The sequence below is a fragment of the Rhinopithecus roxellana genome, chromosome 20 (genome assembly GCF_007565055.1).
Source record: "Rhinopithecus roxellana isolate Shanxi Qingling chromosome 20, ASM756505v1, whole genome shotgun sequence".
NCBI lineage: Eukaryota > Metazoa > Chordata > Mammalia > Primates > Cercopithecidae > Rhinopithecus > Rhinopithecus roxellana.
In genome coordinates this window covers 65111594-65137381 of record NC_044568.1, presented here as the reverse complement: position 1 = coordinate 65137381, position 25788 = coordinate 65111594, and the positions used below count along the sequence as shown (strand labels likewise).

General features: G+C 47.8%; 1 protein-coding gene across 4 annotated transcripts; it reads left to right on the top strand.

Annotated features, from left to right (window-relative positions):
* Positions 1-746: 746 nt before the first annotated feature.
* Positions 747-10250, top strand: ZNF23 (zinc finger protein 23). Of its 4 annotated transcripts, none has more exons than XM_030924987.1 (5): positions 747-1073; positions 1688-1747; positions 3654-3780; positions 4473-4589; positions 7943-10250. In XM_030924987.1, exons 1-5 carry the CDS (start codon positions 1041-1043, stop codon positions 9733-9735), a joined length of 2130 nt encoding a protein of 709 aa, XP_030780847.1. In that variant the 5' UTR covers positions 747-1040; the 3' UTR covers positions 9736-10250. The 4 variants fall into 4 exon arrangements, with proteins under 4 accessions (XP_030780847.1, XP_030780845.1, XP_030780848.1 ...); XM_030924985.1 differs by having other exon boundaries at positions 747-1199; XM_030924989.1 differs by lacking the exon at positions 747-1073 and adding an exon at positions 1173-1199 and having other exon boundaries at positions 3604-3780.
* The last annotated feature ends 15538 nt before the right edge of the window (positions 10251-25788 follow it).

Below are 25788 nucleotides of genomic sequence, written 5' to 3'. Positions count from 1 at the left end.
ATCTCCTCTCTCAGGAGCTGAGGCAGAACTGCAGGCCTTGGCTCATTCACTATCAGAAGACTGGAAAGTATGGGAAACAGCCTGGTCCCTAATTTCCAGCTCCCAAGACCTCTCCAGAGGTGTTAGGATTCTTGAAGACATTCAGAGCTCTGAGGAAATGGGGCAGGATACTGGGGGGCAGCTTCCCTCTTCTCCAGGTGCTGCCTCCCTGAGGCTTGACTCCCCAGGCCTGTGTACTGGGGCTGCAGCCCAGCCAGCCCAGCTTCTCCTGCTGTGATACTGAAGATGATGCTTGTTTTGAGAAAGAGAAATAAGTCAAAGATCTTGGTATTGTCCTTTTTCTTGAACTGAATTGTTGATACATGACTCTTTGCTTTATTTTTAGGTTCTGCCTACATTTTATTTTATTTATTTTTATTTTTTATTTTTTTGAGACAGCGTCTCACTCCCATCACCCAGGGTGAAGTGCAGTGGTGTGATCTTGGCTCACTGCAGCCTTGACCTCCCAGGCTCAAGTGATCCTCCTACCTCATACTCCTGAATAGCTGGGACCACGGGCACGTGCCACCACTCCTGGCTAATTTTTGTATTTTTTGTAGAGACAGGGTTTTGCCATGTGTCCAGGCTGGTCTTGAACTGAGCTCAACTGATCCACTCGCCTTGGCCTCTCAAAGTATTGGGATTATAGGCACGAGCCACCGTGCCCAGCAGGTTTTATATGCACTCTTCTTCTTCTTATTATTTTTTAATTTTATATATACACTCTTCTGTGTGTGTGATATGTATCAGAATTGTAAAGTCCTAGGGTTCCTGGCAGTGAATTTCAGTGTCATAGCCTGGAGTCCTAGGCACTGAGCCAGTGAACAGATCACTCCCTTCTTGGGCAGCTCCTGTTCGCACTCTTATTTGGATGCAAGCTGCCTGTGTCTTGCATTTTCCGTGAGGGGCTGTGTTGCTCTGGTGGGGGTGGCTTGCCTCACACTTGTCTCTCGTTGTGTTTCTCCTTAGCTCCAGTCCTTCTCTGAGAGGGGGACCAGGGGATGGCAGCCATGCACCTGACAGCCTGGCCCCAGGTGAGCTGTTGGTCCTTCAGCTCTTCCTCTGGGCAGTTTCAGATTGAAAAACATTGAGAAGGGGAGCTGGTGAGCCTCGGGATGACAGCTGCTTCCACCTGCTGGACTGGAACTTACGGGAAAGAGGTGTTGTATGGGGAGGGTGGCAAAGACCAGGACAGTAGCGAGTGGAGGCAGCGGGAGAGTGAGCAGGAGAGCAGGAGGGTGGTGGTCTTCTGCACACTGAGGGTCTCTGCTCCTCTCTACAGGAGCACCCCCAGCATAGGGCTCTGGGTGAATGGGGACTTGGAAGCTGCCCCTGTAGGATGTTCTTTGCAGGAGTGTGAGTGGAGGACAGTCACAGAGGATTGGACTATCTGTGGTGGGGATGTAGGGAAGAGGAATAGCAGGACCTGATCAGAGAAGGATGGCTGTGCCTCTTAATTCAGGGGTAAGGGAAGGTCACAGGGAGTGGAGTCAAGGGAGGGGGAAGAGAGTCACATGGGATGAAATATCTCATTGTCCTTGTGAAGCTTTCAAAGCTTAGCATGCAGACTTTAGGTATCTGAGAAGAGCTTTCCACCCTGTCCTGCAGAAAAATAAACCTGCAAACCAAATTTTCCATACACTTCCAGGGACTTCACGGATCCCCTGAAGCTCATCCATGGACTTCCATGGACTTCCGTGGACTACAGGTTGAGAACAGTCATAGCCACAGTCACACCAGTTGTATCGTTGGAGGCTTACTATGCTCCAGGCGCCATGCTAAGCCCTTTGTACGGTCATTTGGTCCTGACAGCCACCTTCTGTGATAAGTGCTGTGTTGTACTCTTTCCACCTAAAAAGAAGAGGGAAAAGGGGAGTAGAGTAACTTGCCCAGGATCACAGAGTTATGTGATTCAGAACTGCTCAGCCATAAGGCAGCTGTGGAACCAGTGATGTTAACTTGGTCAGATTTGTGATGTGTATGGAATAACTGGTAAGGAAGATTCAAAAGCACAGTGACCACTTCACAAAGAAGAATCCCACTGGTCCTGTGACATGGGCTTCATCAAGGAAAGCCATCATTAAAGAGGGATCCAATTCAAGTAATGCTTGAGAGAAAAATCATGGCCGGGTATGGTGGCTCACGCCTGTAATCCCAGCGCTTTGCAAGGCTAAGACGGGTGGATCACTTGAGGTCAGGAGTTCAAGACCAGCCTAGCCAACATAGTGAAACCCTGTCTCTGCTAAAAATAGAAAAATTAGCTGGGTGTGGTGGTGCATGCCTATAGTCCCAGCTACTCAGGAGGCTGAGGCAGGAGAATCGCTTGAGCTCGGGAGGCAGAGACTGCAGTGAGCTGAAGTCACGCCACTGCACCTCAGCCTGGGTGACAGAGTGAGACTCCATCTCAAAGAAAAAAAAAAAAATCTTTCAGACATAGAGAGTCAAAGGATTCATGGTAATAAGGAAGGTGGGAAGTCAAGAACAATTCCCAGGTTTCTGACTGGGGTTTCTTGTATGGATGATTCTGACCCCAGCTGAGGTGTAAATTCAGAAGGAAGTACCAACTTACTGGGGTTGTGGTGGCAGCACACAGTGAAGACATTGTATTTTGTGCACAGAGGTTACTTGTTGAAGGTCACACAAAGAAGACTCACAGAAACACCTAGAGGTTGGACTAGAATTGCTGTTGGGTGGAGGTCAGTAGACTCCAGGAAGACACATCCTGGCAGAGAACAGTTGAGCAGCAGATCCCTGCCAGTGAGCCCCTATGGTTGTTAGAGCAGGTTGAGGTGGGCAGAGGGTGAGCCTGCCACAGGCTGGAGGAGTGGTTGGGCCTGAGAGCGACACGCAGCATCCCTGAGTGATGGAGCTTGTGCCAACCACATAGCTTAGTGATGCAAAGGGGAGAGTAGCTGGCCAGTGGGAAGGCCGATCTCCCTGCTTTCCCAAATGTTCTTGGAAAAACAGTGAAGCTTTCGGAGAAGTTGGAAAGGATGAGACTTGAATAGGAGAGGGTAAGGAAAATTCTGGCTTTCCAGGAAGACCCCACAGCCTGGGCAGCATGGAGCATCCATGGTTGGAGGTGCTCAAGCAGAGGCTGCACAGCCCCTTGTTAGGGCGTGTGTGAGGGGAATCCGGTGGGGCTGAATGAGACAGAAACCGTGGCTGATCTTTGGGGGTGGCTTGAGCTGTGAGGATGAGGGCGATGGGTGGGCAGCGGAACAGGGCTGAGGTTAGGCGCAGGGGAGCCAAGACCTCAGGGGAATGGTGTGGGAACTGCTGGTGGATCTGCCCCGAGTTTGCCGAGAGGGAGCAGCTTATCTAAAAGAGTGGAGTTGGCTTTAGAGAATTTGCTTATGGAAATTTTTTTTCTTTCAGCCTGTCTTATGTTACCTCTTATTCGTGTGAAAAATGGCATGAGGTTTCCCTGCTGTGGGAGAAGTTGGATACTCTGTAATTTACTTTCTCGATGTTTTTTCTGAGGTCTTTCCCTTGTTGTTAATGTTTTGTGCTCTCACAAGTACCCTCCCCAAGCCCTTATACTGCCCTCTGCCCCTCACTTAGGGCCTGAGCCATGGAATTGGCCCTAGGGCAGCAGGAACCTGTTGTTTCAGAAGTTGGTGACCTTTGAGGACGTGGCTGTGTACTTCACCCAGGCGGAATGGGATGGTCTGTCCCCTGCACAGAGGACCCTGTACAGGGATGTGATGCTGGAGAATTATGGGAATGTGGCCTCCCTGGGTAAGTCCTCTCTCCCCTGGGAACCTGGACTCTGCCAGTTGGGGTTCCTGGCTTGCTTCTCCCTCACAGGTTACTGGGGGGATCTCTGGTAATCCTTTACTGAGTGAGAACCCCAGAGCTGTTCCTAATTTCCTAGACTAAGAGGTTACTGGCAGGGGCAAACGCCAAGCCTTTTGTAGGCCTATATAGGACTTTGCTTGGAACTGGTATGCACTGTTGATCCAACCCATGAAAGCTATATTCTTGAAACACTGGAATCCAGTGACTTTCTGTTCCACAGTGGCATCTTCAGTTCCCCCCTCATCTTACCTATCTTGAGTCTTTTCAAGGATCTCAGTGTACTCTGGATATTTCAGGCCAAGGTCGAAAAGTGGTATCCCTTCGGGCAGAATCTCCGTGCTTGCCCTGCATGAGGTCTCCTAGGCCTACAGTCTGGGCCCTTCCCAGGCGCTCCCACACTTTCCCAAGCCTTCACTCCCAACCCCCACACTTACCTCCCAAAGCCTTAGACGTCTCCAAGGTCTCTCTAGTCCTTCCTAAGCCCCACAGTACTTTCCTATAGTCCTGAGGCTTGGGACCTCCTGGGGTTCTTACCTTCTCTCCCCATTGCTGAGACAATCTGAGAAGAGGCTTAGGAATTTATCTGTGGGAGATTATTCATCTATTTCTCCTATTTACCTCTCCCAAACCAGGATTTCCACTTCTCAAACCTGCTGTGATCTCACAACTGGAGGGAGGAGGTGAGCTGGGGGGCCCATCTCCACTGGCTGCAGGAACAGGCCTCTGGGGCCTCCGGACTGGTAAGGAAGGTACATATTTCCCATTCTGTTGGAATTTAGCACTTGAGGCATAAAGCCAACTTTAGCAACATATAAACATACTATGTTTATTGGCCGGTCATACGGAGTAAAGTTTAAGTAAATTTTGATGATTCATAGAGATAGGTAGTCCTTATCTGTCTTCAAAGTTTGTTGTCTAATTCCAAGAACAGATCTTTTTTCAAACCCTTCATTCTGACTCTTTTCAATTCTAATTTTGGAATCGTGCCTTTCTCAGACAAAATTAATGGACTCAGTAATTTGGGGGTTCCTTGGCATTTCTAAGCATTGTTCACATAGTGTGGAGGATACAGAATTAACAGCCTTTTCACACAGACAGAAGTGGTTAAAAGCACAGTCTTTAGAGGAGACTTTTCTGAGGTCCAGTCCCAACTGTGTTGCTTCCTAATTTGCATGACTTTGAGTGGGTTATTTGAGTGTTCTCATCTCTGAAAATGGGTTAATAATAAAATAAGGTAATAGTACTAGTCTTGTGGGTTGAGGATTAAATGAGATAACACATATCAAGTGCCTAGCTTATAGTGCATGCTCAGTTCAATATTTTTATTTTGGTGTTGGGGAAGACAGCTGTACACAGGGAAGGTAATGTGGAAGGGAGGAAGTGCTCTTGATTTTTGCTTCTTAAATGTGAATGTGTAAATGAATCCTGAGGTCTTACAGATATGCAGTAAGTGCGGAGTCTGCATTTCTATGAAGTTCCCTAGTGATGTGGCGATGCCAGTACTTCTGGTTACTAGACCACACTTGAAGGAGCAGGGCTCCAATTGGTGCCAGCAGAGTAGCTGCCAAATGACTTCTCATTCCCCCGAGGCCCCCTGTTATTTCTTGCCTTTAGGGTCTGTGAGATTCTCTTCCATTTTTCAGTGAGTCTTCACTTTTCTTAGGTGGTTTCTGTGGGTTTTTATTCCCTTTGATCATTCCATCAGATGATACCTGACCAAGGAAGGCATGCTTTGGAAATGGAGAGGTTGCCATATAATGGGCTTGACAAATACAGGAAAAAAAGTGATATTGTGAGGTCCTTAATCAAAGGACCCTGTATTTTGTCCTGTAGGCAGCTGACTGTCCTGAAGTCTTTGACTTTTCCAGGAAGCCCATCATGGTCCTAGCTGGGGATAGAAAGATTAATGTAGTCAATGTGTGTGGGTTAATTGGGATGAGGAATCAAACAGGCTCTAGGCAGGCAGAAGGGAGGGCAAAGGGCATGAGGCCCATGGCAGCAGTGTTGACTTTCTTTTTAAAAATCTTCAGAAGCCCACTCAGTGATACCTGTTTAAGACTTGTTTGCTGGAACTGTGTCAAATGGCCATCCTCACTGCAAGAGAGGAAAATGAAAATAAGGAGAGAGATTTCACCTATGATATTGAGAATAATTAAATTATATTCAGTGTTGGTGAGAATGCAGCAAAACAGGAATAGACTTCTGGAGAGGATGACTAGACATCTGATAGAATAGATGTCTTAGTCAGTTTGGGCTACAATAACAGACTGCCATAGACTGGATGGCTTATAAACAACAGAAATTTATTTCATACAGTTCTAGAGGCTAAGAAGTCCAAGATCATGGTGCAGGCAGGTTCCTTCTGGCAAGGGCCTGCTTCCTGGCTAATAGACAGCCATCTTCTCACAGTATCCTCGCATGGTGGCAAGAAAGGGAGCTCTCTGGGATCTTTTTTAAGGTCATTAATCCCATTCATGAGGGTTCTGCCATAGCCCAACCTCCTAATACAGTCACATCAGGGGTTAGGATTTCAGAGTATGCATTTGTGGGGAGGACAAACATTCAGTCTATAGCAACAGATGAGTATTATTTTTTTAGTTGGGAAGAGACCAATATTATTTAGAAAGTGCTTGATGGGGAATCCAGGCAATTGGAGGGGCTTGAGAGCAATTATGAAATATTGGGGCAGGGGGCATATTACATATGGTTGAGGAGTGATGAAAGATGAAAAAATATGAGGCAGCATTTTGGGACTCAGCTTTTGAGAAAGGTGGGAACAAATGCAGAGATCAGTAGTTCTAGTTGTAAAGACTACTGGTATTATAAAAAGACTTCTAGGGAATGATCAAGTTCAGGATTGGAGGAAGAAGTGAAAGGAAAAGGCAAGGTTAATGCAGTATTTGGAGGGGAATAGGAAGAGATTGGATGAGATGACCCTTAAATAGAACCTGTCTAAAGTAGAAATGAAGTTGAAGGAGGAATTTTGGAAAGCCCACAGTTAACGTTCTAAGGAAAGAAACAAAATTATTTCCATTTTGCTCCCTGGTGCTGCTGACTTTTGTCATCCCCCAAGTTGCCACATCCTGTTGGATCCTGTGCCTTTTCCTTCTTCAGCATTTTCTTTTTTTTTTTTTTTTTTTAAAGTAAGGAATTGAGTGCCATAGGAACAACTAAGAAGAAACTGCAGGGTGTAGAAAAGCATGGTGGATTAAAGAATGCTGATCTGGTGGACAAGACCTAGAATTTTATTCCACTGCTGTCACTGTTTTTTTTTTTTTTTGGGGGGGATGGAGTCTCGCTCTGTCGCCCAAACTGGAGTGCAGTGGCATGAACTTGGCTCTCTGCAACCTCTGTCTCCTGGGTTCGAGCAATTCTCCTGCCTCAGCCTCCTGAGTAGCTGGGACTACAGGTGCGTGCCACCATGCCCGGCTAATTTTTTGTGTTTTAGTAGAGACAGAGTTTCACTGTGTTGCCCAGGCTGGTTGCAACTCCCAAGCTCAGGCAATCTGCCTGCCTCAGCCTCCCAAAGTGTTGGGATTACAGGTGTAAGCTACCGCGCCTAGCTGTCACTTTTAACCTTCATGTGATTGGTTATGTTCTCTACAATGGCCTTGCTTTAGGCACAGTGAGACTGGTGATTTTTTTTTTTTTAATCATTACTTTCATTGCTTTATAATATTGACACCTACTCAACAGTACAGAAAGTGTATAAAGTGGGGAAGCAAGTCCACCAAACTTGCTATGCTAGTTTGTTTAGTTTCTTATGGATTCTTCTAGAAGTTTTCTGGATATGTACAAGTATATATATCTGCCTTTTATATTTTTCTTTACACAGATGAAAATCTATTCTATATACCGGTTTTTCAACTTGCTTTTCCATTTGATTGTATCTTTGATATCTTTTTATGTCAGCATGTATGGATTTATTGTATTCTTTTACTAGTTACATATTAGTTATTCCACCTTATGGAGAAACCCTAGGTTTTTTGACCTAGTCTGATGATTTTAAGGAGCCCCCGATTATTATGGTCTTTTATAGCACAGTTCTCTTCTTTTTTCTAACATGGTTCTTACATGAGATTTTGTTTTCTGTTTTTTATAGTAGATATTCAGACTGACAATGATTTGACAAAGGAAATGTATGAAGGAAAAGAGAATGTATCTTTTGAACTTCAAAGGGACTTTTCCCAGGAAACAGACTTTTCAGAAGCCTCTCTTCTAGAGAAACCACAGGAAGTCTACTCAACAGGAAATATAAAGAAGGAGAAGAGCAACACCATTGATGGAACAGTGAAAGATGAGACAAGCCCCATGGAGGAGTGTTTTTTTAGTCAAAGTTCAAACTCCTATCAGTGTCATACCATCACTGGAGTGCAGCCCTCTGGGTGTACAGGATTGGGGAAAGCCATCAGCTTTGATACAAAACTCGTTAAGCATGAAATAATTAATTCTGAGGAAAGACCTTTCAAATGTGAAGAATTAGTGGAGCCCTTTAGGTGTGACTCTCAACTTAATCAACATCAAGAAAACAACACTGAGGAAAAGGCTTATCAGTGTTCGGAGTGTGGCAAAGCTTTCAGCATTAATGAGAAATTAATTTGGCATCAAAGACTTCACAGTGGGGAGAAACCCTTCAAATGTGTGGAGTGTGGGAAAAGCTTCAGCTACAGTTCCCATTATATCACACATCAGACAATCCACAGTGGGGAGAAGCCCTATCAGTGTAAGGTGTGTGGGAAGGCCTTCAGTGTTAATGGAAGCCTAAGTAGGCATCAGAGAATCCATACGGGAGAGAAGCCTTATCAGTGCAAGGAGTGTGGAAATGGCTTCAGCTGTAGTTCTGCGTATATTACACATCAGAGAGTCCACACTGGGGAGAAACCTTACGAGTGTAATGACTGTGGGAAAGCTTTCAATGTTAATGCAAAATTAATTCAGCACCAGAGAATCCACACTGGAGAGAAGCCTTATCAATGTAATGAATGTGGAAAAGGCTTCAGGTGCAGCTCCCAGCTTAGGCAGCATCAGAGCATCCACACAGGAGAAAAGCCCTATCAGTGTAAAGAGTGTGGAAAAGGCTTCAATAATAATACAAAACTCATTCAGCATCAGAGGATCCACACAGGTGAGAAACCCTATGAATGCACTGAATGTAGAAAAGCCTTCAGTGTCAAAGGGAAGTTAATCCAACACCAGAGAATTCACACAGGCGAGAAACCCTATGAGTGTAATGAATGTGGGAAAGCCTTCAGGTGTAACTCCCAGTTTCGGCAGCATCTGAGAATTCACACTGGGGAGAAGCCCTATGAGTGTAATGAGTGTGGAAAGGCCTTCAGCGTTAATGGGAAACTAATGCGGCATCAGAGAATTCACACTGGGGAGAAACCTTTTGAATGTAATGAATGTGGGAGATGCTTTACTTCTAAAAGAAACCTACTTGATCATCACCGAATCCATACTGGAGAAAAGCCCTATCAATGTAAGGAATGTGGGAAAGCCTTCAGTATCAATGCCAAACTAACTAGGCATCAGAGGATACATACTGGGGAGAAACCTTTCAAATGTATGGAATGTGAGAAAGCGTTCAGCTGTAGTTCTAACTATATTGTGCACCAGAGAATTCACACTGGAGAGAAACCCTTTCAGTGTAAGGAGTGTGGAAAAGCCTTCCATGTTAATGCCCATTTAATTCGGCATCAGAGAAGCCACACTGGGGAGAAACCCTTCAGATGTGTGGAATGTGGCAAAGGCTTCAGCTTTAGTTCTGACTACATTATACATCAGACAGTCCACACTTGGAAGAAACCCTATATGTGTAGTGTGTGTGGGAAAGCATTCAGGTTTAGCTTCCAGCTCAGTCAGCATCAGAGTGTCCATAATGAAGGAAAATCCTAATAATGAGAAAGATGTAGAAAACTCTCAAGATTAATGCCAAAATGGATCAAGTATCATCAGATTCACCCATTGAAAAACCCCCAAGAGGGAACGAATATGGCAGAGTCTTCATATGGAAAGAGTTTTTATTCTATTCAATTTTTAATCAGGAAAGGATGACTACTTAAAGAGAGACAGCCAAAATTAAATAGCTTTGTTTTGTACCAACAGGAATTAGAAAATATAATGAAGGAAAAGATTTCATTCCCAGCAGCATCAAGAAAAGTAAAAAGTAGATTTTCTAGAAATAAACAGTTATGGAGGACTTGTATGGAGAAATTTAAGTCTTCACTGGGAGCCACTTTCTTAGAAAGGAAATTTGAATAAATGGAGAGAGAGAGAAGCCTTGTTGTTGGATAGGAAAACCCATACTAAAGATACTCTACCCACATTAATTTATTTGTTTAGTTTTTGACAACAAGCATGTATTACTTTTGAAAAGATGAAAAATAAAGATTTATTTAAAAAAGGAAAAAGATATGAGTACATTTTAAATTTTCATGTAATTGAGAAAACCTTTCTAAGCATTAGATGAAAGTCAGAAACTAGCCACAGTGTATGTACTGATAAATTGACTACTCAAAACTAAATATTCCTATATGTTTTTGTTTTAAAGTTTAAAAGATAAAGCACAAAATGTGGAAATACTTTTGTAAAATTTGTGATATAAAAGTATAGTATTTGGGCATGGTGGCTCAGATCTGTAATCTCAGTGCTTTCGGAGGCTGAGACCTGAGAGGCTGAGATGGGAAGATTGCTTGAGGCCATGAGTTCCAGACCTGTATGGGCAACATAGCAAGATCCCATCACTACAAAAAATAAAAAAAGTTAGCCAGGCATGGTGGTGTGTGCCTGCAGTCCTTGCTGCTTGGGAGGCTGAGGCAGGAGGATCACCTGAGTCCAGGAATTTGAGGCTGCAGAGAGCTATGACCACCACTGCCCTCCAGCTTGGGTGGCAGTGAGACTCTGTGTCTTAAAACATTAATATCTAAAGATAAGTAATTTAGACACTGACACTAACAGGCAGCTTTTAAACAGATATAAAAAAATGACTGTTAAGAAGAGATACTCAGTCTTGGTAGTACTCTAAGGAGTGAAAATTAGTAAGTTTTTTTGCATATTACACTGTTATATATGCATACATGGGATACTATGCAGCTGTCAAAAATGACATTTACTATAGATGCCCTTTATGTAAGTATAAAATATAGTCAACAAGATAGCATGTTACAGCGTTTCTATTTTGTAATAACTGGAACTCTTGCATAAATACATGGCTTTTCAGGTCCTGAAGGAAGGTGGCTGCCTTGGATTCCCAGTGTCATTGATGGTTTTCAAGGTCTCTGATGAAAATCTTGGAAGCCTCAAGATACTCTTTAGAAGGGAATCTCTCAACACTTAAAAAAAATCTAAGCAACGGGCCGGGCGCAGTGGCTCATGCCTGTAATCCCAGCACTTTGGGAGGCCGAGGTGGGCGGATCACGAACTCAGGAGATCGAGACCATCCTGGCCAACATGGTGAAACCCTGTCTCTACTAAAAATACAAAAATTAGCCGGGCGTGGTGGTGCATGCCTGTAGTCCCAGCTACTCAGGAGACTGAGGCAGGAGAATCACTTGAACCCAGGAGGCGGAGGCTGCAGTGAGCCAAGATCATGCCACTGCACTCCAGCCTGGGCGACAGAGTGAGACTCTGTCTCCAAAAAAAAAAAAAAAAAAAAAAAATTCTAAGCAATAATAGGAGCAGGCAAGCTAACTCTCAGGAAGCTGGAGAACAGCAGGCCCAATAGTAAGTAGTAAGAAAGGGACCAGAAAACACAGGCAAGGAAAGGACAAGATAAATTCTGCCATCCCCCAAGTGCCACACACTCTCTCCTCACCATGCCCACCTGTGAGCTCTGTAAGGCATATGCTGTCTCTGGCCCCCAGGCTCCTTAGAACAGAAGCTAGTCTGCATTTAGTTTAGAATGAGGTTCAAAACCACTGGAGGTTTTCTGAATGTGGGACAGTTATTTAAGATAATTGGACTGGGAGCATCATTGTTTCTTCAGATCCTCATGTTCCAGGTCTTCTGACATGCCACAGATAAAAACAGGAGAAAAGCAATCGCTAGTAAATGAGACTTAACCATCACCAGCAAACTCCAAATCCTCATAAGCATTCCTGCAGGCCCAGGGATACTCAAATGTCCTCAAAGTCAGATAGATGAATGAGGCTGCTCAGTGACAATAAGGAGTAGGCAGGGTGGAGAATTGAAGAGTGCATGTCCTACCTAAAGAAGGCAGCCTCTACTCAGCTGTAGCAAATTCTGGATAGGCAGCAAAGCAATTCCAGTAATGCCAAATAGATCTGAGTCTTCAAGAAGTTAGAAATTGGATTTTTAAAAATCTGAAATCTCTCTCTCTCCCTCTTTTTGCATGTTAAGATGAGGACTTATTGTCCCAGAATCCTTGAACAATTTTTAGTAAAAGTCCATTTCTAGGTGATGGTTTCCTTCAATAAATCCTACGGCAGAATCTATTTGTGGACACCAGGACAGTATAACTGAGTATGGAGAAAATAGGGTCATCACCTGTTACTGGTAGTAAAGAAAAACTGCTTTTCACAAGACCTTTGATACCAAATGTGTTGGTTTTTCACACGATTCTCCAATTCTCTGCAGACACCGACTGGGTGTCCTACAGTTTTAACAATTGACACTTCCAGAGTTACTGAAGACACCACAGGTTAAGGGCTCAGTTCCACATGACTGCCCCGCACTTCAGACACAAGTTACAAGTAAAGGGTCCCCAGATTACCCATGCTTCTGTGTGACATGGCTAAAAATTGAGGGTTCCCATGACCCCTTCTTCCAGTTCAGTAATTTGCTAAAACAGTGCACAGAACTCAGGAAAACACGTTACAATTACCATTTTGTTGTAAAGGATACAAATGAACAGCCAGATGAAGAAGTACGTAGGGTGAGGACTGGAGGTTGGGTTATCTTCTCAATCAGACAAATGATGTCCCACCCTTAAGTTTGCTGTGAATTTGCTCTAAGTTCACAGGGCTGTGAAAGGGCGGGGCCCCAATCAGAGGTAGTCAAACTGAATTTTATCCCTGGGAGAGTCCGAGGACAGCTGGGGGAGAAATGCGTAGAAAATGTACACTATATACTTTTAAAAGCAACATAATCATTTTGCCCATTTCCAAGTTTTGGATATCTTTTTTTTTTTTTTTTTTTTTTTTTTTTTTTACACAGATGAGAAAACTGAGGTCTGAAGTGTCTTCACATCTCTGGGCCTCCATTTGATCATCTGTAAAACAGGGTAATAGAGAACCTGCGTCCCAGATATGGTTGTGAGGCCTGAATTACTTGCTGCCGGGAAAGGCTCAGCCGGAGCCTGGCCCAGAGGTGGTGAAGGGGGTGGTGGTTTGAGTGCGTGCACATCTGATGTACAGTCATGCACAGATGCACACATGCAGGAGGTCCCCAAATCCTTCTCCCATGGGCACAAGCAAGATGCACACACAGACCCTCCCACAGACACAACACACAGTGTACCCCACAGACTTCCACATACACAGACACACATGGACACACATGGACCCCCCACATACATAGACACACACAGTGCACCTTGCAGACCCCCACATCCACAGACACACATAGATCACAGATACCCATGCACACAGGCACACGCACAAGGACACACACAGACCCCCCCAACATACATAGACACACACACACAGACACACATGCACACACACATACAGATCCCCCCACAGACACACACACACACAGACACACAGGGACCCCTCCCATACCCCTAGACACACATAAGATGCACATGCACACATGACAAAGACACAGACCCCTCACATACATAGACACACACACAGGGAGTACCCCACAGACCCCCACATCCACAGACACACCTAGTGGTACACATGGTACACCCTGCAGGCCACACCCTCACACAGACAGTCCTGCACCAGCTCTCTGCAGCTCGAGGGCTGGTGTTGGCCAGGAGTGCTGCCTTGAGTATTTCAAAGGAGCCATTCCTATCCGAAAGGTTGTCACGTGGCACGGGACCTCGGTAGAGTGTCCTAGGGATGCCATCGTGTAAGTCTGCCCCACCCCAGGCATCCTGGGAGCTGGGCATGGGAGGAGGCAGCCCCTGGAGCCCCCAGACCACACCTTGGGGAGAGGGGAGAGCAGGATTCTTCTTCCTTCTTCCCTTTGACCAGCCAGCCCTGTTCCTCTGGGCTGTTCCAGACCACGCACTGAGACCCTGGAGGGACCTGGCCACGGGGTCCAAGTCCTGGATTTACATTTCGAGAAACTGAGGCCCAGAGATGGATGGGATGACCCCTTGGTCATGCAGCAAACCAGGGGCTGATGTGGTCTCTCACCAGGGCCAGAGGAGAGTTCAGAAGGCCAGGGCTCACCCCAGCCTTTCCAGTTGATGGACAGCTCTGCAGGTCTCTGAGACATGACAGTCCGTAGAGAGGGACAAGAAGTCCTGCAGCCCTGGCTTCCCACAGGGTCCACAGTTTCTTTGCAGTGGCAGGGTCAAGGCTCGGACTCATGGAGGATTGAGACTCCCAGAGGACATAACCTGATATCTCAGATCTGCCATCAATGTCCCATGTGACCCTGGGCCTCAAGCTCCTGGTCAGTGCAGGGTGGGGATGGTCCCAGGACTCTGATGGTTTTCTCCCTCTCCATAGACTTGTTACTGTCCAGGGCAGGTCATCTGCTCAGACCCCAATGACCAGAGGGTGAAGAAGGCAGTCAGACACCTGCAAAGTCTCGTGAAGTCACGTGACCCCACCACCCAGGAGACCTTGTAGCTTTGGTGTTCACCACACCAGTCTTGAGCCATGTGGGTGCAGTGGAGGCCTTACCAGGACAGCAAGAAACCTGAGCACAGGAGACTCCAGTACCCCGCACAATAGCACTTCTGCTTGTCTTAACTGGAGCCCTGGGCCTGGAAGGGGGAGGATTAAAGTCTTTCTCCTTCAGTCGGGATCTGCAAGTTCTGTCCCTGCAGTACAAGGTGCACACACCCACCTCAGCCTGTCACATTGGAAGGGACCTCAGAGAACACCTGGGCCTGCTCTGGCCAGGTCAGGAGGAGAAATGGAAGCTCAAAGGAAAACATGGCTGTCCTGTCTCAAGGCACCCGCAGGTAGAGAGGAGAGCCTGGTGAGAGGCCTAAGCAGGGCGTCCATGTGCTGAGGAGCAGAGCTCCTGTGTCATCTGCACAGCCTCCCGGAGGCCTGGGGGTCCTCTCTCTGCAGGGGCTGCGGGTTCTGGGAAGAGGCTTCTGGATTCTCTCCTGTTCTCTCTGTCTCTGAAATCTCCACTCCTGCACATCTGTCATCTTCTGGCCTGGAGAGGATGAGGACATCCTCGGACACATTCCATTGCACTCCATTCCATTCCAGCACTGTCTGCAGGCCCCGTCCACAGGCCAGGGCTTGACCACCTGCTGGGGAACCCTACATGGGCCAACCTTGGCCTTCTCCTGGGGAACACCCCAGCCTGGGGGAAGGCGGGGATCCCTGTAGCCCCTTCCGCTAGCTCGCAGGCCCGGAGACTCACTACAGACCAGGTGGTCCTTAGCACATCCTGTACCGGCCAGGGTCTCAGAGGCTTCCCCTACACGGTCTGGGCCACCTCTGCTCGCTTTCCGGCTTTCTCCTCCTTCTGGATCTCCCATTGTGCCGCCTGTTCCCCAAGTGGCTCCAATGCTCCTGAGGCGTGGCCCCCACCCCCTACCAGGCACCGAAATCCCACCCACCCTCGGCTCAAGCCCAGCCTCCAGGAAGCCTTCCCGACTGCCCTGCGGCACCGAGCCTGTGTCCTCTGGTTGCCCCGAGGGACCCCAGCGCCCCCGCCACGGTAAGGGGCTGTTCTGCCGTGGATCCCCGCGCGTCTGCTGGTCCCCACCCCGCCATCGGCCCGCAGCCCCGCGGCCCACGTGCTCCCAGGCTGGGGCCTCCCGCGGAGGTGCTGGCGCCGGCGAGGCCGATTGGAGTTGGAGACTGCGCGTGAGCGCCCGAGGGCCCGTCTGCCCTTGCGTCGGTCGTGGGCCCGCGCTTCTGACCCTGGGCCTCCGCTCCGGCCTCGGTGTGGAAGCGGGCAGGGGAGCGGCGCCCTGCGTCCGGAGGTCTGCGCCCTGCGCGGTGGGTGGAGAAGCCAAGAGGAGTCTTTGCCTCCCCCGGCCCTTGGTGCCCCCTGGCGGCCGGCGCGCTCGCTGCACCCCTGCCCGCTTTCCGGGAGCGCGGGAGGAAAATCCAAAAACCAGGCCTTGGGGCGCTAGCCAAGCGAGGGCTCGACCCCGTCCGACCCAGAGGAGTAGCTCTGTCACAGCTGCCCACGGCCGGAGTCTTGGGGTAGCGGGGCCGAGCTCCTGGTGGAAAGCTTCCCGTGGATCCTCCGGGCGTGGGGGCATGGGAGTCTGTGCGGGCGGAGATGACCTCGGAGACCCTGACCTAGGAAGCCCGGCCGCGCACGCCGCGCCCTGCAGTCCAGAATCCCAAGGACGCTCTGAGCAGTTGGTGCAGCCATTGCAACGCGGTGGCGCACGCCTGTGATCCCAGCACTGTGGGAGGCCGAGGCGGGAGGATTGCTTGGGGCCAGGAGTTCAAGACCAGCTTCAACACAGTGAGACCCTTGTCTCTACCAACAGCAACAAAAAGTACCCTTTTCTTACAAAACAAATCGAGTGAAATCCTGTTCTGAGGCCCACATTGTAGAGTTGCTGTCGAGGACTGTGGGGGAGGCGGAAAGTTGCCGGCGGGCTCCTGAGAGTGACTGAGCAGGGGGCTTTGGTAACAGGTCCCTGGGGAGATAAGAGATGGACCCAGGACAGAAATCAGAATGCAGGACTTGGAATGCAAGCTCCCCATGGCAGGGACGGGACGCGAGGTAGGTGGGAAGAGCAATGCACGATGCGGGAGACGCCACCGTGCTTGTGGGAAGGGCAAGGCCACCATACTTGGCAAGGAATGCGGAGTTGGGGCTCCCCGTGACAGGGGGGGAGGAGGTGGGAGGAAGCGTCAGGGACTAGGGGAGCAGCGAGGAGGGGCCTGGCCATGCATTGCCTTTCCAGGTGCCCGCCAGAGGGCGCGCCAGCCCTCAAAGATCTGGAGGCTCACAGTCGCAGTTCTGCCCAGATGACCCCATCTCTGGCCTTTGTGTTGGCCCACTAGGTGCTGGGCCCCCACCCGCCATTTGACTACAGCTGCCCATAGCCTCCGGGCTGGGGCACCTGCAGCTGAGTGGCTCTTCTAGGGGAGCAAAGGGAAGAAAACCACCAGCTAAACTGCCTGGAGTTTCCTAGCTAAAGGGGAAGAAGGAAAAATGCTGTTGGGATTTGCAGGACCCCTAACTCATGACCCCATGTCTGGTTTTGGGTCTTTCTTGTAAAATACACTTAACATGAAATTTAACATTTTAGCTTTTTTTTTTTTTTTTTTTTTTTTTTTTCTTCTAAGGCGGAGTCTCACTTTGTTGCCCAGGCTGGAGTGCAGTGGCCGGATTTCGGCTCACTGCAACCTGTGCCTCCCGGGTTCAAGTGATTCTCCTGCCTCAGCCTCCCGAGTAGCTGGGATTACAGGTGCCCACCACCACACCCAGCTCATCTTAGCTATGTTAAAGTGTACGATTCAGTGGCATTAGTTACATCACAATGTTGCACAACCATCACCACCCTCTAGTTTCAGAACTTTTTTGTCACCCCAAAAGGAATTCCAGACCCACTAAGCAATGGCGTCCCACTCCCCTTTGCCAGCCCCTGGCAACCACTCACCTGCTTTCTGTCTCTAAGGATTGGCCCTTTCTGGATATTTCATGTAGATAGAATCATGCAGTATTGGCCTTTTGTGTCTGGCTTATTTCACGTAGCGTAATATTTTCAGGTTCACCCTTGTGGTAGCGTGTATCAGAGCTTCATTCCGTTTGATGGCTGAGTAATGCTTCATTGTATGGTTACACCACATTTTGTTCCATTCTTCAGTTGGTGGACACTTGGGTGGTTTCTTTTTGGCTATTGTGAATAATGCTTCTGTGAACACTGCTGTACAAGAAATGTTTAAGTCCCTGTTTTCCAGTTTTGGGGCATATACTTACAAGTGGAGCTGCTGGGTCAGATGTTTAACTCTGAGGAGCTACCAAACTGTTTTTCACCGTGGCTGCCCCGTGGCATTCCTATCAGCAACATAGGAGGGTTCCACTTTCCCGACATTCTCACGGAAATTTGTGATTTTCTGTGGTTTTGGTGGCTGTCATCGCCATCCTGGGGTGTGTGAAGTTATCTATTGCATGTGGCTTTGATGTGCATTTCCCGGATGACTGGTGATGTGGAGCATCTTTCTTTTAGCTGGGTCCCAGCCTCCAGTATTGTTCCCTCCCCCACAGTCGATCCATAGAAGAACAGGCCAAGTCCTTCTTCTGAAACCCAACTCTGATTATGTCTCCCCAGCTCAGAACCACCCCCAAATGCCTTCCAAATCTCTCTGGAAAGGAGGACACATTCTTGCCCACCCTGCCTCCAAAACACACACCCTCTGTGCTCCAGCACCTAGAAAATTCTCCTAACTGCTAAAATCCAATCCTTTGCTTCTGCCCTTCTGTCTGCCTGGAACATTCTCCTATGCTCTCTGCTACCCTGCTTCCCCCGCTGAGTCCTTCCGACCTTACCTACTCCCTATCACCTTTCACTTCCAGGTTATGTGACTTTCTCTGGGCTCACACACCCTGCCCCTCTACAGCCCTCCTCCACCATGTCACTTTCCATTCTAACTTGTAATCTCCAGTTCAATGGTCAGTTTCCCTCAAAGAGGGAATTCCACACGGGTTATGGTCAGCACTGTGGGCCCAGCCTTGTCTCCTCAGTGCCCAGCACAGCGGGGTCAGTAAGACTGTGCCAACTGACCACGGGAATGGAAAGGTGGTGGGGAAGGGGCACAGGTGTGTTTGATTACTATCATCAGCCCTGTTTGCTTTCTCTGCGTGGAATCAACTTTACCCTGATTCTGACAGTTTTGGTCAAGGGAGGGTCCCACCTGTTGCCCACATACACCTGAATTTCAGCTATGGCACATCCTGAGCTCAAGCTGGGTCCCTCTATCCACAGCCAAGGGACAACAGGATGCACTGTCTCTCCATCTGGTTATTTCTAAAGCACCAATTGCCTTTAACTTGCCTCTGGGTTTAAGAACCACGGCTCTCTGACTCTTGCAACTCCTCAGGCTGTCCCCATTTTCACTTTTTTTTTTTTTTTTTTTTTTTTTTTTGAGACGGAGTCTCACCCTGTCACCAGGCTGGAGTGCAGTGGTGCGGTCTCGGCTCATGGCAACCTCCGTCTCCCGGGTTCGAGCGATTCTCCTGCCTCAGCCTCCCGAGTAGCTGGGATTACAGGTGCCCAACACCACGTGCTAATTTTTGTATTTTTAGTAGAGATGGAGTTTCACCATGTTGGTCAGGCTAGTCTCCAACTTCTGGCCTCAAGTGATCTGCCCACCTTGGCCTCCCAAAGTGCTGGGATTACAGGCATGAGCCACTGTGCTGGGCTGCCATTTTCACTTTTATTCAAATGTGTCAGTTGAGTCCCCTACCCCCATGTCCCCCAAACCCACTTCCATGTCTTTTCAGCATCGGACACTTCCATTCTTAGCAGTGTATAGTGTCTGGCCCAAGAGTGTACAGAAGCCGCCCTGTCCAGATTGTTGAAGGCAAATGGCTCAGTTCCTTCCGCTCCTCTCCCTGCAGCCTGTAGAGGGCCATGTGGGGTTGTGGAGGCCTGTGCTCAAACCCTAACTCCACCACTTCCTTGCTGTGTGGCCTTGAGCAAATTACTTCAACTCTCTGCACCTCAGTCAGCTTAAATGTAAGCTTCCCTCCCAGGACAGCTATGAGAGTAGACTACGAGAATTCAGACAAGGCCTGCCAACCATGATCCATACCCGATGCCCCTTCTAGAAATATCTTCTAGGAACTGCCCTCACTCACTATAAGGGCCCTCTCACCAGCCTCACTTTACTTTTTCTCCTCTGAAGCCCCAGATAATTTCCAATCCTTAGTGAGCATTTACTTTTTAAGAATAAATTTTATTTTTCATTGTACCTTGTCTAAGAATTGAGCGTTTACTTGAAATCCAGCGTAGTCAAAGGACTTATTAACCTCTGGGTCTAACTACAGCTTCAGGAAGGATCTAATCTTGTCAACACCATTTCACAGATGAGAAAACTGAGGCAGCGGCTGGTAATCCATCGAAGCTCATACTGCTTGGAGGTGGCAGGCCTGGGGTTCTCACCACCATGCGTGCTGCCTCTGCTTAGGCCCAGGATGCTGTCCTGTGTCCTTTGTTTTCCCTGCAATCTATTTCAGATATTGCCAATGTCCTGAATTTCATAGACATAAATATGAAAGGTAAAATAATGAAGCTTCAGGAAGAAAACCAAGGAGCATATAGCTTCATGATGTTGGGATCTGCAAACGTTTCCCAAATAAGACTCAAGAATTCACCATAAAAGATAAACAGTAGAATTAAAATTAAGAATTTTTTTTCAGTTTTTTTTTTTCTCACATGTGCGGAATTTGCAGGTTTGTGACATGGGTATACATGTGCCATGGTGGTTTGCTGCACTTAGCAACCTGTCATCTAGGTTTTAAGCCCTGCATGCATTAGGTATTTGTCGTAATGCTCTCTCTCCCCTTGCTCCCCACCCACTGACAGGCCCCAGTGTGTGATGTTCCCCTTCCTGTGTCCATGTGTTCTCATTGTTCAGCTCCCACTTATGAGTGAGAACATGCAGTGTTTGGTTTTCTGTTCCTGTTACTTTACTGAGAATGATGGCTTCTAGCTGCATCCATGTCCCTGCAAAGGACATGAACTCATTTTTTTTATGGCTGCAAAATTCAGAATAATTATTCATCCAAAGACACCATTAAAAGGCAAACCACAAACTGGCAGGAGATCATTGTCACACGAGTGTCTGATGAAGGATTCACACTCAGAATAAAGAACCCCTGTGTTAAGGGTCGCTCATAAACACACATTTTTAAAAAGTCCTACAGGCCCGGATTTGTAGCCTAGCTTGCTCTTCTGCCCATTTAGGGAGATCTTGGACAAGTCTCTTTGAGGGACTGAGCCCTCAAATTAATTATCCCATTTCCAAATTTGGGGATAAGACCCGTGCTTTGTGTGCCTCACTGTTGTGTTTCTTATGAGAATGAAAAAAGAGAGAATGCACCAGAAATGGATCATGTGTCAGGATGGGGATTTATGTGTATGTGGCCCCTCATCCCTACTCTCAAATTGGAGCTCCTCAAGGACTTGGGCTGGGCCTTAGCCCGATGTCTGGTCCCTGGTACCTGGCACGAGCCTGGCCCAGAGTGCATGGAAACATACATGTGACACATGTCATGAATGGAATCATACATGTGACCCATGAGTGGGCAATGAACAGTATTCCTGTATGAGGGAAGCACATGAGCAAAGCATGAGTGTGGAAATGTACAGTTCAGTCCATTGGGAGTGAGCTTTGGTGGAAACAGAGTACAAGCTAGGGACGAGTGGATGGGGATGGATCTTCCATACCAGGCTCAGGAGTTGGGGTTATTGTTAGAGGAACCCTTGCTTACCAGGCCTCTGGTTTAATAAAACATGACTAAAGTGACTCCATTCTTGAAGTGAGCAGCTTAATGCTTATGGTCTGAAAATAGCCACATCCAAAGCTGACCATCAATTATAATTACAGAAAATTTATAGCCATGGAGAGCATCTCCCACTAAGCCTGCAGAATGTCCAGGTGTCCTAAGAACACAGCCCACTTTAATTAAGAGTAATGTTAACAAGTGTGTTTAGGTTGAAGGGTTAATGGTCATTGATAGCACCAATAGCCCTTACCTTTAGCGAGCACATCTGCACATTCCAAGTTTAATTACAGCTCCTTATGGTTTCTTTTCTTTTTACTTTTTTTTTTTTTTTTTTTTTTTTGAGATGGAGTCTCGTTCTGTCACCCAGGCTGGAGTGGAGTAGCACAATCTTGCTTCAGTGCTCCGCTTCCTGGGCTCAGGTGATTCTCCTGCCTCAGCCTCCCGAGTAGCTGGGATTACAGGCATGCCACCACGCCTGGCTAATTTTGTATTTTTACTGGAGACAGGTTTCACCATGTTGGCCAGGCTGGTCTCGAATTCGTGACCTCAGGTGATCCACCTGCCTCAGCCTCCCAAAGTGCTGGGATTACAGGTGTGAACCACTGTGTCCGGCCACTGCTTATGGTTTCTTATAAGTAGAGACACTAACAAAAGATGGTGTGTTCTTCCTCCTGGTTTCTGAGGATGCTCCACTCTACAACAGAGTGGTTTCTAATAAACTTCTTTCTTTCATACTGCGCTCTGGGACCTGCCTTTAATTCCTTCCTGCATGAGATCCAAGAACTCTTGGGGTCTGGATCAGGACCCTCTTTTTCCAGCAACATTATCTTGAAGGCAATAGGCAGCCACAGATGTTCTGAGGATAAGGGGTGTGTAAGTGAGGTGGAGGGGAGAAGGGAGAGACGGAGAGCTTTGGAAATTGGGGATCAGGGTTAGTAAAAGATTCCTCTGTAAGTAGCAGCCATCTCAGGACTTCTTCAAAAGAAGGAAGCCAATGAATGAGAAAGAAGCCAGAGGAGAGGAGAGAGTAGATTCAGTAGGGGAAAAGGGGTGATCAGGGAATGGAGGCAAAAGCAAGGAGTGGAGGAGGAAAGAGGTCCAGCTTCATCACCCCTTCCTCTCCTTCCAGAAAGGGACCATCAGACCAAAGGGTTCCCCCAGTGCCTCTCAGATGCGGGTCCCCAGCCTGGTGTCAGCAGCAGCAGCATCACCAGCAGCATCGGGAACTTGTTAGAAGCACAGTCTCGGGCCCCACCCCATGCCTACTGAATCAAAATCCCTTCCCTTCCCTCCTTTCCCCTCCCCTCCCCTCCCCTCCCCTCCCCTCCCCTCCCCTCCCCTCCCCTCCCCTCCCCTCTCCTCTCCTTCCCTCTCTTTCCCTGCCCTTCTTCCTTTCTTTTCTTTCCTTCCTTCCTTCTTTATTTCTTCCTTTCCTTCTCTCTCTCCTCCCTCCCTCCCTTTCTTTTCTTTTTCTTTCTCTTTTTTTTTTTTTTTTTTTGAGACAGAGTCTCATTCTGTCACTCAGGCTGGAATGCAGTGGTGCAATCTCAGCTCACTGCAGCCTCCACCTCCCAGATTCAAGTAATTCTTGTGCCTCAACCTCCCAAGTAGCTGGAATTACGGGCACTCACCACCATGCCCAGCTAATGTTTGTATTTCTAATAGAGACAGGGTTTCACCATGTTGGCCAGGCTGGTCTCAAACTTCTGACCTCAGGTAATCCACGTGCCTCAGCTTCCCAAAGTGCTGGGATTACAGGCGTGCACCACCATACCCAGTTAATTTTTGTATGTTTAGTATAGACAGGGTTTCACCATGTTGGACAGACTGGTTCTGACCTCAAGTGATCTGCCCACCTCGGCCTCCCAAAGTGCTGGGATTATAGGTGTGAGCCACCGTGCCCAGCCCTGAATCAGAATTTCTGGGAATGGGTCCACCACACTTTTAACAAGGCCTGCAGGGGATTTGGTGTGTGCTGCAATGTAAGAACCACTGGCTGAGACAGCCATGAAAAAGAGAGGGTTCCTCAGTCTTTGCTTTCAGGGACACTGGTAAAAGATGGGAGGCCCAGAGCCAGGCAAGTTGGGACCAGATCAGGGGAGGAAGAGGAAAATGGCCCCATGTCCCTCCCACAATCACCCACTATTGGCTTCAGGCCAAGATCAGCCTTCTCAGGCAAAGGAGATTCACCTGGAGCTGAGAATCTGACTCTTGGCTCTGGCGAACAGCTCAACTCAACTCCTCATCTTTGCACAGACACTGGCTCTTGTACGGTGGTTTGAATCCAGTCCAAAGACGTATCGCCCTAAAAATGTCTCCCTCTATCTTGCCTTCTGCCATGAAAATACTTGGTGGATCCCTGTCTTACTACCCCCAATTCAAGGATTCACAGGTTAACTTGAGATACCACCAACAGCAGCTTGGCTCAGCTGGGTTGGTTGTGTGACAACACCTGGTGATTGATTGACAGCCATTCAGGGCCAGGATACCTGACTGAGGTTCTGACCCAGGGGTGGATGATCCATTAGGCCCACGTTTAAAAACAGCAGCACCGCAGGATAGGGGCAGCACCTGGGTGTGGAAGGGAGGGTCTGGGGCTGGGAGAGGGGGTGGGAATTCTTATGCCTGGCTGGGTCTTAGCCTGGCTGACTTCCCATGTCTAGGGTTTGACCTTCTTCCTTCAGAGGTGAGTTTCCTGCCATGGGGGTTTGAGTGAGCCCCCAGCACCAGCATTTTGGGGGCTTTGGAAAGAGAGTTGTCTGGTAAGGCGGTGGGGATCTCTGTGTTCCTAGCTCTGGGAGAGAGAAGAGAAGGGAATCGGTGATATTGACTCTTCTTCCTGCTCTTTCTAGAAAGCCTTGTTTTATTCTTAGGGTGAAATTCTGGCGAATTTGGAGTCTGAAGCCCTGGTTAAATAGCTTCACTGCTTTTAAGCTTTATGTAGCCTGCAAAAGGGGGTCTGAGCAGTGGTGGTCTCTGCTGGGAGTTTCTCTGCTCCATACTCAGTCCTGGTGTCTCCAATTAGAGGAGCCTGATGCAAGTCAGGCAGAGTGTGTTAAATTATTTAAACAACTAAGAATCAGGAGGATCAACATTTGGGGCAAGATGAGAAAGGCTCCAGATCCAACCATTTTTAACATAGGTTTGAATATCCAGAAATGCAGAAAAGGTACTGAGTTATGCAGTGACAAATCTCCCTCCCATGCTTCTTTCCTATTTGCCAATTTCCATCTCTGAAAGGCAACCACTGTTTCTAATTTCTTATGTACAAAGATAAATTTAATTTCCATTTTTCTTTTACATACAAGTTGCACCTTTGGCACATTTTTCTGAACCTTGCAGTTTTCACCCACTTATTAATACATCTTGGAATATTCTATATCAATGTATGTGTCCTTGTTATTTTATTTTATTTTATTTATTTTGAGACAGAGTCTCACCCTGCCACCCAGGCTGGAGTGCAGTGGCGCAGTCTCGGCTCACTGCAACCTCCGCCTCCCGGGTTCAAGCAATTCTCCTGCCTCAGCCTCCTCAGTAGCTGGGATTACAGGTGCGTGGCACCACACCTGGCATATTTTTGTAGTTTCAATAGAGACAGGGTTTCACCTTGTTGGTCAGGCTGGTCTCGAACTCCTGACCTCATGATCTGCCTGCCTCAGCCTCCCAAAGTGCTGGGATTACAGGTGTGAGCTACTGTGCCCAGCCGTGTCCTTGTTATTTTTAATAGCTGCATACTATTCTACCATACGACTATACTCTAACTTACTGCACCAGTCCCCTCCCATGGCCATTTGGGCTTTGGCCAGTCATCTGCCAAATCCCAGGCTGGAATGCAGTGGTGCAATCTTGGCTCTGCAAAGGTTATAACAAACAAACAATGTTCCAACATTGTCACAAACAATGCTGCTGTTCTCCAGCTGGTACATCTATTATTTTGCATATATCCAAGTGCACCTCTAGGGTACATTTTTAGAAGAGGAAGTACTAGGTTAAAGGTCACTGCATTGGTAATAATAGTGGATATTGCCTTCCTTCTAATAGGGAGGTAGGAAAGGAGGTGGTTTAGAGCTATGCAGGACAGGGTTCGAACCTCCTCTCTGTGTTTTCTCACAGTTTGATCATGGACCCAATGCTCTCTGAGCTCCAGTTTTAAAAAATCTATAAAATGGGGCCCATATAGTTGTGAGCATAAAATGAGATCAGCTATGTAAAGCATTTAATTCAGGGCCAAACACACAGAGAAGTAAAACTCTCCCCTGCATCTTCCCAAGGGCAGGCAGCCTGGGCCCCCCGCCGATGCTTGCCATAGAGTTTGTGGGTGTTTGAGAGGCAGCTATTGAGCCTGGCTGTCAAACTGGTGGT